General features: G+C 41.4%; 1 protein-coding gene across 1 annotated transcript; it reads right to left on the reverse strand.

The window, feature by feature from the left end:
- Positions 1-4,082: 4,082 nt before the first annotated feature.
- On the reverse strand, positions 4,083-11,934 carry LOC120545561 (coiled-coil domain-containing protein 106). Its single transcript, XM_039780011.1, has 6 exons — positions 11,671-11,934; positions 9,228-9,539; positions 6,862-7,207; positions 5,768-5,929; positions 5,156-5,347; positions 4,083-4,642 (listed from the first exon to the last, which is right to left on the reverse strand). Exons 2-6 carry the CDS (start codon positions 9,528-9,530, stop codon positions 4,317-4,319), a joined length of 1,329 nt encoding a protein of 442 aa, XP_039635945.1. The 5' UTR covers positions 9,531-9,539; positions 11,671-11,934; the 3' UTR covers positions 4,083-4,316.
- Between the last annotated feature and the right edge of the window lie 353 nt (positions 11,935-12,287).

The raw sequence follows: 12,287 nt of genomic DNA on the forward strand, positions 1-12,287 counted from the left end.
ACATTTTCTGTTTATGTAGTATTTGATTTAAATGCCTTTATTTGCGATTTATTTTTGATTTTTTTAGAAAGTGCTGATATTCCATTTGTGTCCACTGCTAGTAGCTACATGGCTAACGGCAATAAACAATGTCATCTGGGCTGCCAATGTTGTTCAATCCTCCCCAATTCCGGGTCGCATTACCGCTGAAACATGTCCAACTGGGTAGTGTTTGGTTCAGAAGCCTGAAGGAGGGATTAAAGAGACAGGCACTCCTACAGAGCGTTTCATACGCAGGGTGAATACAGGTGCAGCAGCCATGGGCAGAAGCTTTTTTTTTTTTTTTTTTACATTAAAGCATGTAAACATGTTCTAGTAGAAACACAAAATGCAAGTATAATTCTGAAAATGCTATATAATAGTTGCCCTTTAAAGAAAACCCACTTTTAAAGCTGGTTCGCCTGCTGCTCTATTTATTTCCTTGTTCCGAAACAGAAGTGAAGAACACCAGGAGCAAATGCCAGGAGTTGAGTTCTCATTTAAACAAAAATAATGACTTGTGTGTTAACTGCATGCCATTAATTAATTAATTAATTAATTAATTAATTAATTAATCGGAGCACATGAAGCCAAATTTCCTGCTAAAATGAGGGCAAAACAGCATCCTCTGTTTTAAAGGTCCCATGGCATGAACATTTCACTTTATGAGGTTTTTTAACATTAATATGAGTTTCCCCCAGCCTGCCTCTGGTCCCCCAGTGGCTAGAAATGGCGATAGGTGTAAACCGACGCCTGGGTATCCTGCTCTGCCTTTGAGAAAATGAAAGCTCAGACGGGCTGATCTGGAATCTTGCTCCTTATGAGGTCATAAGGAGCAAGGTTACCTCCCCTTTCTCTGCTTTGCCCGCCCAGAGAATTTGGCCCACCCATGAGAAAGAAAGAGATATCATGGCTTTCAAATGAGCAAAGTGGCAGTTGGTCCAGGCCACACCCCCACTCTCCAACCTGCCCCCCCTCTCTCTCCTCCTCAATAGCTACAGACACAGAAATGCACATCCTAAGGAAAGCTCATTGTGGGACTGGCTCTAGTGACTGTAATTCTGCACCAAGGCTGAATTTCGGGAAAGAGACTTCAGATACAGTATTAGGGGACCACTAAGGTCTATATAAAAGAGACTTCAGATACAGTGTTAGGGGACCACTAAGGTCTATATAAGAGAGACTTCAGATACAGTGTTAGGGGACCACTAAGGTCTATATAAAAGAGACTTCAGATACAGTGTTAGGGGACCACTAAGGTCTATATAAAAGAGACTTCAGATACAGTGTTAGGGGACCACTAAGGTCTATATAAGAGAGACTTCAGATACAGTGTTAGGGGACCACTAAGGTCTATATAAGAGAGACTTCAGATACAGTGTTAGGGGACCACTAAGGCCTATAGACCCTTTGCACGTGACGTCACACTCTACTCCCGCGAATTATGAACGCCATGACGGACGGCGGAAGAGCTATTCTGTAGACGGACGGCAAGTCAAACGAGAACGTGTTCGCTGCTTATATACTGTGTATGGTTCACTGTTCTTGTTCTCACGAGTCACATACACAATCTGCAGAGTAATCCTCACCAACACAAGCATGTGTATGTATTGCCTTTCTGTTTTAAATGACTGATAAATAATAATAATAAAACTTCCTCACCCAGCTAGCTGCCGTGCTAACAGGTCCCACATAACTATCATCGGTTATTCACTGACCTACATATCCCAAAAAGTAAGCCGTTCCCTTGATCATTTAACTTAACACGCATACAAAAAATATTGGTTAAATTAAAGATGACATGGCACGGAAACTAGCTTCAAAAAGGCCAAACAACTGAATTAAATGCGGGTCTGCGGAGCTCCTACCCCGGTTAGCTGACCAGCTAGCTGTCGAAATATCCACCGGTCACCAGCGAATATAATCACAGATTAGACGATGGCTAGATGTTACATTATGTGTGGTTAATACTAATCATAGACACTCCGTGATTTACTGCATGGATTAACGTGTGATGAATTATTTCCCAGAGCTGGGATGCATTCAGGCATCTATTAGAGAGTTGCATCGGCTCAGCCAGTGAACACCGGTAGCCTACGTGCCTGTAGCTAGCTTGCCCTACTAGCTGATAGCCGTTAGCTGCTAGCTGCCGTCCTGCGAGTGTATTCAGACAGGCTTCTGTGATAATCATCCCAATAACAATCCACGGTGGTGTGGCTATGTCCTCCAGAGGACAGGTCATGTCACGTATTGAAGTGTATTCCCCCCTAAAAAAAAAAAAACAGTAGTGCGGTAGTAGCTGCTAGTTGTAGCAAGAAAAGGTAAACAGTAGTGTGCTGATCGGAGCGTAGTGTGTGAAGAGCAGATTTGTTTACAAGGGAAGAAGCTTGGAGTAACGTAACTATGGAGAATATAGCAGATATACAACACAGGGAAGAGCCTTTTGAGTTATATGGTCGTCCTTATTTATTCGAATCCGAAGTATACAGTCGAAGAACTAGCCTCACAAGAGTTGAAAAGAACGAGACAGACAGAGGGGCAACAGGCAGATGAACTTGCTGCTCCAAGCGCAAGCTAAAGCTAGCCTTCAGTAACTGGAAGACATAGCCACACCACCACCGCTCCATGTATTGTTATTGGGATGATTATCACAGAAGCCCGGCTGACTACACTCACCGGACGGCAGCTAACTAACGGCTAGCGGGGCAAGCTAGCTACCGGCAGGATCGAGACAGGGACCAGGGTAGGTGAATTTAAACAATGTCTGAAGAAGATGATAGTAGTAGTATTATTATTATTATTATTACATTTTATTTAGTGTTATTTATTTTATTTATAATGAAACTTTCCGCTCGTCTAATACACTATTTAGCTTGTGCTTCGTCTGTCATGGCGTCGTCACGTGGTCGTGGTCACGTGTTTGCAAAGGGTCTATATAAAAGAGACTTCAGATACAGTGTTAGGGGACCACTAATGCCTATATAAAAGAGACTTCAGATACAGTGTTAGGGGACCACTAATGCCTATATAAAAGAGACTTCAGATACAGTGTTAGGGGACCACTAATGCCTATATAAAAGAGACTTCAGATACAGTGTCAGGGGACCACTAAGGTCTATATAAAAGAGACTTCAGATACAGTATTAGGGGACCACTAAGGTCTATATAAAAGAGACTTCAGATACAGTATTAGGGGACCACTAAGGTCTATATAAAAGAGACTTCAGATACAGTGACTACGTTTACAAGCTGTCAATTTTCGGGTTATGGTCGGGTTAAGGTCACTATTCGGGTTTCTGAAACATTCGGAATAACCCGTTTACATGCGTGAGCAGAGAGAGTTACTCCTACATGGAATTTGTAATCAATTGGCAATATCCCGACGTAAACGGCGACGCACGGTTAGCGTCTGGGACGTAGCCTACGGACAACCTTAAGACGCAATAACTTTTCGGTCACCTTCTTATAAATCTCACTATCTCGTATCGGTACTTTCTGCCGTCAACAAAAGACATTATATTCATGGTTTTCACCACACTAATAAAGAAATTGGTTTCCTCCTCGCTCCAAAAGTGTGGTGCTGTGCGCGTCTCGCCATGTTTACCTCTACTTCTTGTTTACTTCCGGGATACTGCGCGCGAGTTTTCTGCATTGACATATATATATAACTATATTATTATAGTATATAATTATTATTATAACTGTTTTCTGGCGCATACAAGAAGTTCCTCTACTCAAAAGACCAAGATTCCTTGCGAATAGAACATGCGCAGAACACAAATCAATGTTCCTTTTGATGGGGATATGCCAATACGCGTTTACATGACCAAACTTTCGGGTTAGAAAAGGGGTAACCCAGGTAGCATATTCGAGTTTTTAAAAACCGGAATATGAGCATATTCGGGTTTTTGCCGGTGTTTACATGGCCGTGCGCGACCTGATTACTGCTAATATTCCGGTTTTGAACGGGTTATTGGCTGCATGTAAACGTAGTCAGTGTTAGGGGACCACTAAGGCCTATATAAAAGAGACTTCAGATACAGTGTTAGGGGACCACTAAGGCCTATATAAAAGAGACTTCAGATACAGTGTTAGGGGACCACTAAGGCCTATATAAAAGCATCCAAAGAGCACCATGTCATGGGACCTTTAACTGAACATTCTCTGTCTAGTGAAAATGCCAATTAGATTCATTTACTTATCAAACGAAGATGCCCGAACGCCGTTGCGGCCCTCTTTAACCCCTCGAGTACAATGATGTGTGTATTGTAGGCCTCTGATTCAGTCTGAAGGAGTCGTCAGTGTGTAACTATTTGTATCTTTGACACAATGGGCAGCAGTTCGCCTTTGGCCTTCATCGTTTTGACTTTGGCCTTAATGTTGTCGTCCATGGCCTGTCGGCAGCGGTGGGCGTAATGTGCCAGCGTCTCCTCTTTCTCATCCCACGGCGCCAGCAACTGAAACACCTCCGGAGCGGCCAGACTGAGCTCAGCTATGGACGCCGTACGGGAGATGGTGTTGCGGTCCACACCGACCCGGTCAAAGGCCACCTTCATGGAAACATTGCGGCGATATTCCTGGAGGGCTGCCGTGTAGCGTGCTATCACACCCTTTACGTTTTTCACTGGAGAGGACAGGGACAGCAAAAAATGTTATTTCTGACAATTTGATAAACAAAAATGTCCATTATGCTTGAGTAAATAAAACCCCAATCAATAAAACTGTGTAAAAAAAAAAATATTAATATTTAAATGCTACCGTTAAAATCACTGCAAGAGTCCGGCACAGGCCGACTCTGGACGGTCAAAGTGAGATAAGCACTCCTATTTCGAGTTTATGTTCCGCTTGCTTCTACAGTTGTTTGGTAAATTGCTATTCAAAACACATTCGGACAGGATTTGAATTACTATTTCTTATTCTAAATTCTTATCGTTTTGGCACTGGTGATTTTCCTTTGGTGCTGGCTAAAACCTCTCTGGGGGGGAGGGACCAAAAAACTCTTCTATGCAGGAAAAGCCCTGATTTAGTAACAAGCATGCATTCTACTCTATGCGTGCTTATAAACCACAGAACAACACTTGTACTGTGCCAGTGTTTTGGCGTGGTTAATCCTCCCCTTGTTGTGTCGTGTCCTTACTCCTGACTCGGGGGTTTTCTCCGTCCCGGCTCGTCTTGCTCTTCAGGGTCCGGCGGCGGTCCTGCAGGCTAAGCTCTTTTTCCTCAAATGAGTCAAACATGGTCGACGAGTCGAACCCGGCCGCCTCGTCAGAAGAGTGCATGTGTGAACCTCCCGCTTCCATCGGGTTAGAGCACCCAGGCCACGTCTTCTCTGAAATCAGAAATAGGAAAATGACAGCATGATAGTTTGGAGTACATGGGAAATTATTTTTCAATGCCGTATGCATTTTGATTTTGTTTTCATTATTCGTTTAGAGAACTAGTTCACTGATTTATTTGACTTATTTTTTTTTTTTACTACTACAGTGATCATCAGTACTTTTTTTGCATCTATTTTATCACTATTTCAATCAGGAACTTTGAATTGCAATTTTGCAGGAAAGATAGTACACAAAAATAGATGTGATTTGACCTTAAATGGCCAACAAACGGCTAACCTGCCATCATTTTGAAAGCACTGCAATTTGCTTTCACAGTAACAATAATTTGTAAGGTCACAGCAAGCGGTGCTGGTATAATCACAGAGTTTATCACCAGGAAGGGTGGAGGGGTGTTCCAAATCAAACTCTACCTGGCCGCATGAAGTCACAGATGAGTTCGGCTTTTTTAGTGAGTTCCTGCTGCAGCAGCTCTTTGTCCTGCTTCAGACCGGAGATGATCTCCGTCATCTGCTGGTTACGGTGGCGTTCTGCATAAAGTAACGCTCGCAGCTTCTCCAGCTCGGTCTGCTCGCCTGCAGATTTACACACACAAATAAAACACACCAACAGTGAGCAACAGGAAGCCAGACTATAGTATAAAAAACACACGTATACATTGGGTTAGAAAGTCTTTTCGGTATCGTATTGTATCATAAATTAATCTAGTGTTTCAATAATAATCTAATCTTGTGTTTTCACTTCTTTACAACTAGCTAGAGGAAACTTTTTTTCCTTTAAGGAACAGGAAATCTTGAGACGTAATTTACAATCAAATGCTGCATTATAAAATGTGCTTATCCCCTATCACAGAAAAACATTCCCATGAATGTCACGAGAAGGGGGACGCTATCTGGAATATTAACTACGATTCCAAATAGAGCCCGACCGATATATCGGCGGGCCGATATTATCGGCCGATATTAGGCATTTTCCAAACTCTCGGTATCGGCATTTATAATGGCCGATAAATGAATATTTAAAAAATAAACGGACCAAACACCCTTCAACCATGTTAGGAGTGTTGGCGTTGCATAGTTTGACCACCAGAGGGCGCTCTACAACCTCCCTGTTAACAACACTCATTTTTGTTGTTGTTATTGTGTTTTTGTTCAAAGGACTTTAAGTTTCATATCTTAAGTTTGTATTTTTATGCATTTTATTTATCAGAACTTTAATATATTTTGATGAGTGTATTATATTATTGTAGTGTATTATTGTATTATTTTAGTGAGGACTCATAAATACCTAAAAATAACTAATCTGTTTATGTTTTGTTACGCGTTTCTGGATTTTATTTATTTTTATATTTTTTTTTTATATATTTCGACTGATATATCGGATTTTTAAATCACCAAATATTTGTATCGATATCGGCCTTAAAAATCCTTTATCGGTCGGGCTCTAATTCCAAATCGAGACGTGCCATCTCTGCAGGGCTTTCCAAGCCTCACAACATGAGCTGTACCTGCAGTCCTCTCTGTAGTCTCTGTGGTCGTGCAGCTGCCTCCTCCTAGCAGCTTCATGTCTGGGTCCACTACGCCCTCACACACCAGATCCACTGCTACCCCCATGCTAGCTATGTTAGCAGCAGTGCCATAATCCTCCGCAGGAGTTAATTCCTGCTTGATTTTCTTCCCGGTTACTGCTCCTCCTGGTGCCCCGCCTCTCTTCTTGGATCGGGGGGGCTCCCAGTCGCCATCGTCGTCTGTGGCCGACGAATCGCATCCAACGATGTCAAACAGCTGGCTGCTGAACTCCTCCTCCGACGCTGCTTCGCCATAGAAGAGTTCACATGGCGGCTTCGCCGTCCCCTGGAATGTTAAGAATGAGAGAAAAGATGAGAAATTACAGAAGTTACAGACTGAATCTATGTCTACTATGTACTGTAAGCACTGAACGCTCACAGTAAATGCCTGCGTATGGAACTTAAAAAGGGACATTTCGCAGAGAACAGCTGTATAATGTCCTTTGTCGCTTCGGATGAGCTTTCTAAGGTCTGATGATGTCATCAGGGTTATCTTGGCTTGAGATTGAAGACGACAAGTTTTTTTGACAGAAAGCCTGCGTTCCAAACTGGGGCAGGGAGATGTAGGCTTTAACCAGACAGGGGAACTCAAACAAAAGATGCAAGTGAGTTGCAGTATTGGAATTGTAGGATCCTTCACTTGTACCAAACCAGAATTAAGTCAGGATCTCTGGGCCTCTACGGCATCGATTTTAACCATTCTTATTTTAATGTGTCTCTTGCAAGCCCCCCACTCCTGAGGACTCTAGAGCACCCCTTTAAAGCCTGAATGTCTCGGATTTCAAAAAAAGTGTGGCTCCTACGAGTGGTGGAATCAGAAGAACCACTTTGTCAGATGGCAGCTCCAGCATCTTTAAAAAAAAAAAAAATGAAATGATGATTATGCTTGTTGGCTTTTTCCCTCTCCTTTATTGTGTTATATATCTTTTTTGTGCACATTTTAGGTTTACAAACTGCTCCAAACAGCTCTATTGTGGTCCAGCCTTTACTTCAGAGACGAACGTGCGTCACTTTGTAACACACGTTATAATGCTCGCCTAGCGTCGAACATTACATGTCATTTAGCTGACACTGTTATACAAAGCGACTTACAATTGCTATTTATGTCAGAGGTCACACGCCTCTGGAGCAACTACAGGTTAAGTGTCTTGCTCAGGGACACATTGGTTGATGTATCACAGTGGGAATTGAACCCGGATCTCCTACACCATAGGCATGTGTCATATCCACTGCGCCATCACCACCTTGCGCCCTCATATTCTGCTTCTGACTGGCTAGTAGTCCTTACCTAGCTACTGCGCATGTGCGACTCCCAACAAAGATGGAACAGAAGTGAGATGCCTCACTCTGTAGCTAAAACAGAGAGCTCAACACACAGGGTGAAAAGAGGAGCTGCAGCAATGTGCAGTACAACAAACATGTAAAGCTATTCTGGTACAACCTCTAAATACAATTTTGAACCTGAAAATGAACACAATATGAGCACTTTAACACAATAAAATTGACCACATTTCTGCAACTAAATGGTCAGTTTTTTCCAACACAAATTTATTCAGAAACTGATTTCTGGTCAACAAAGTAAAAAGAAGACTAATCACTGCCTCTTTCAAAATCTACATTTCAAGACTGTTTGGACAAATGTAGATGACAAGACTGGTGTATCTTTTAATAAGCCAGTATAAATTGGACTAGGGCTGGGCGATATGGAGAAAATCAGATATCACGATATTCTTGACCAAATACCTCAATATTGCAGCGATATTCTAGAGTTGACAATTGGTGCTCTCGCAAAATATCTTCACACTTAGATTTTAGATAAATAATCATCAGTAATGTGGACATAATGTCAAAGTGGGGAAAAGGCAAATAATAGAACAGCTACAACAGTCTGGTAAGTTCAGAAAAGTACATCAATTCACTGTAATGCAGCCTTTAAAACCAGGAAAAGACAACACTTATGTCATATCACGATATCACGATATCAAAAATCTAAAACGATATCTAGTCTCATATCACGATATCGAGATAATATCGATATATCGCCCAGCCCTAAATTGGACTTTTGAGGCTGCAAGGGAATGGGGATTTCACTTTTCAGATTTTTCTAAACTTTTACAGGTCCTCCCTGTTTTTAACATTGTATGAATTGTGGATTTGTGGCGAGTCTATAAGGTTGGACATTGGGACTACACCACTGAAACTGCATTTTAATATCTTGTAGTATTACAGTTGTGCTGAACATCTCAAGTTGAGATACTATTCAATATAAGATTACACTGACAAAGTAGCTCAAATCCCTTCTTTACCTTATCGGACGGACGCCGTCCAACAACAACCCTCTCCTGGCCCTGGCTGGTATTCGCTGAGCTTCCGCAGGCGTTGCTATGGTCACTGAGGGGCCAGTGGTAGGCGTGTCCGGCGCCACAACTCCACACAGCGACAGGGTCGCTGCTGCCACGGGGAACAGGTTCAGGTGTCAGCACGTTGCCGTGGGAAGCATAGGTGAGGCGCTGCAGGCTTGGGATGAGGTTGCAGATGGTGCCGTGGCTGTGAGCCCAGCGGACCAGTTTAGACAGACTGTCAGAGGTGGTCTGAACCGGGTCGGACATGATAGAAACCTGGAGAAGAGGGAGAGGACAATCATTTATACGTTTGCCCAGTTAACCTAACTTTGGATGATGTTTTTTTTTGTGCACCCAGTTCTTTGGGACATGCCCACAGAGAAATTAAGATTTGTGATTCAACTGACTCAACTTTTTTCATTATACCAGAAACATTTTAAAATGAGTTTTCTTTAGTTGGTCCACCACACTACTACTGCTAAAATGTAAAGGAGAATCCAGCTGATTCGGAAACTTTCCATAATTGTTTATGGAAATAAACTGTATATATTGGGCTTTGTCTTCAATAAAAGTCTCGGTTTGGATGGCTCAGATCTGCCGGAGGAAGTCCAAACAGCTCCCTCAGATTAAGGGTAAGGTAACTTTATTAATACCCAAAGGTAGATTTGGCTTACAGTGGGGAGTTGGGTGGGTCAGCGTCCTTTTTACAGACACACATAGACACATACATACATACATACACACACACAATCGGCAGCAGACTGTAGGACATAACGTAACAAAGGAGACATCATTGTTCATAAAATACACTAAGTCAATGGTTCCGCAGGCACAATATAATAATAATAAAAATAAACAAAATGCAGCAGATCTGTATTTGATCTGTAAGGGGCAGAGATTTAGGCAAGGATTTGCTCAAATAAATATATATATTTAAAAAAAAAACATCATCACGCTGATCACGTCCACACACACTCGCACTCGAAAAACACACAGGCAGGGGGTAAAAATCCCCAAAATAAAAGATTTAATGGAAATAAGAGGATATGTTGGTGAAATAAGACTGTCTACATCACCTGGTACATCAACGAATTGTTTAAAAAAAAAAAAAGCCTATGGTAATTTGTCTTGTCCGACCAACAGTCCAAAGCCCAATGGGATAATAATCACTATCACGACAAGGTAAAGCATCAAGCCTGACATTTGAGAAGCTGGAACCAGTGAATGTTTGGCATTTTTCCTTACAAAATAACTAATAATAACAGATGTTTTGACTATCAAAAGAATTCACTTTGGTCAGTTAATTTTCTGTTTTCTGTTTCAATTAATCATTAAAACAGAAACAGTCACATGGTTTATTGGTCCTCCTGCTCGGTGTTTATAGTTTAAATACTAATGAAGCAGACAGGACTTTTAACTCTAGAGTTTTATTAAGGTCTGCGGAAGTTTCCTTTTTGTAATTCCTATCTTGAAAAAGTTGCATAGATCTCACTATTGTCAATACTCAAACTGTTAATGTAAGCTCATTTATAATAGTGTAGATTTTATAATAGTGTGATTAAAGAAGCAACATTTTCAAATGTATAACAAATATATTAATATATTACACGCCATTATAGCGCTATACAATAGGCCAATGTGTACTGTATGTGTATACAGAAAACAATGAGCAGACCTTCAATTTAATATTGAAATGGTATTATATTATGTTTAATTATAATTTATAGTTTTGTTTTGCAAAATTGGTTAAATATCTGTCGCTCTCTCTCTCACACACACACACACACACACACACACACACACACACACACACACACACACACACACACACACACACACACACACACACACACACACACACACACACACACACACACACACACACACATCTGTCTAGCTCCGGGCTCTACAAACCTCAGTTTAACGTTAACGTTAATAATAACACACAGCTGGATAAGTGACTCGTTGATTCAACTCTCACTTAACCCTTGTTGTCACACAAGGATGATGTACTTCCGTTTACTTTGTTGAGAATTGCTCTCTAAAACCGGTTTCTTTTAAAGTAAGTAAGTAAAGTTTATTTCTAGAACACATTTAAACACAGTTTAAGCTGACCAAAATGCTGTACAAACAAGAACTAAGGTGCTGTATTAACCCTTGTTTAGAGAGCAATTCTCAACAAAGTAAACGGAAGTACATCATCCTTGTGTTGTCCTTCGGGTCACTGGGACCCGAAGGACAACACAAGGGTTCAAACTACAATCAACCTCTCATCGGGGACAAGCAGACGTCTTGTGGCTCACCAGCCTGCCGCACACGTCTAGCTACACATTTGTCTGCAGTCAAAACACAAGTCATCAGGCTTCCATCAAAGCTCCAACAGTTGAGCAACATCTCTCATATTTACCTTTTTAAGACATTGCGCAGGTTTCACATGGTCCTCATTTCTTTCGCGAGTGTCGGCCGCCTCAACCCGAGGCGACTAATAATCTTGTTATGACGCAAAATAATAATGTTTGATTAAACGTGGGATGTAGGTTATAATAATAACCTCTGATGTAGCGTTAGCCTTAAAAACATTTGTTTTAACCATTAACTCCGCTATGAGCCTACATTCTTTGTCTGGAAGGTTTCACAGCGCCAGAATCTAACGTGAACGTGTCTTTACTGCCAGCTGCTGGCCAGGAGGAGGAACTGCAGGTCGTCTCCCTTTCACTGGGATGGTGATCACTGACCTCTAGCGGCGGGGTGGACCAACGCGCACAATACTGATTTATATCATATATTATATTATATTATATCATATTATATTATATTATATTATATTATATTATATTATTGTATTAAAAACATTTCTAAACATCATAAACGAATCTGCAATAGACTTACGGGCAGGCTAATAAAAGAGCGCCTTTACTTCATTTACCAAAAACTGAGGGTTTGTGACCACGATGACACTTAACAGGTGCGATGATACAGGAGGAAAAAAATCTAAATAAATATCCTAAATAAAAATGGATTTGT

The sequence above is a fragment of the Perca fluviatilis genome, chromosome 17 (genome assembly GCF_010015445.1).
Source record: "Perca fluviatilis chromosome 17, GENO_Pfluv_1.0, whole genome shotgun sequence".
In the NCBI taxonomy this organism is placed as follows: domain Eukaryota; kingdom Metazoa; phylum Chordata; class Actinopteri; order Perciformes; family Percidae; genus Perca; species Perca fluviatilis.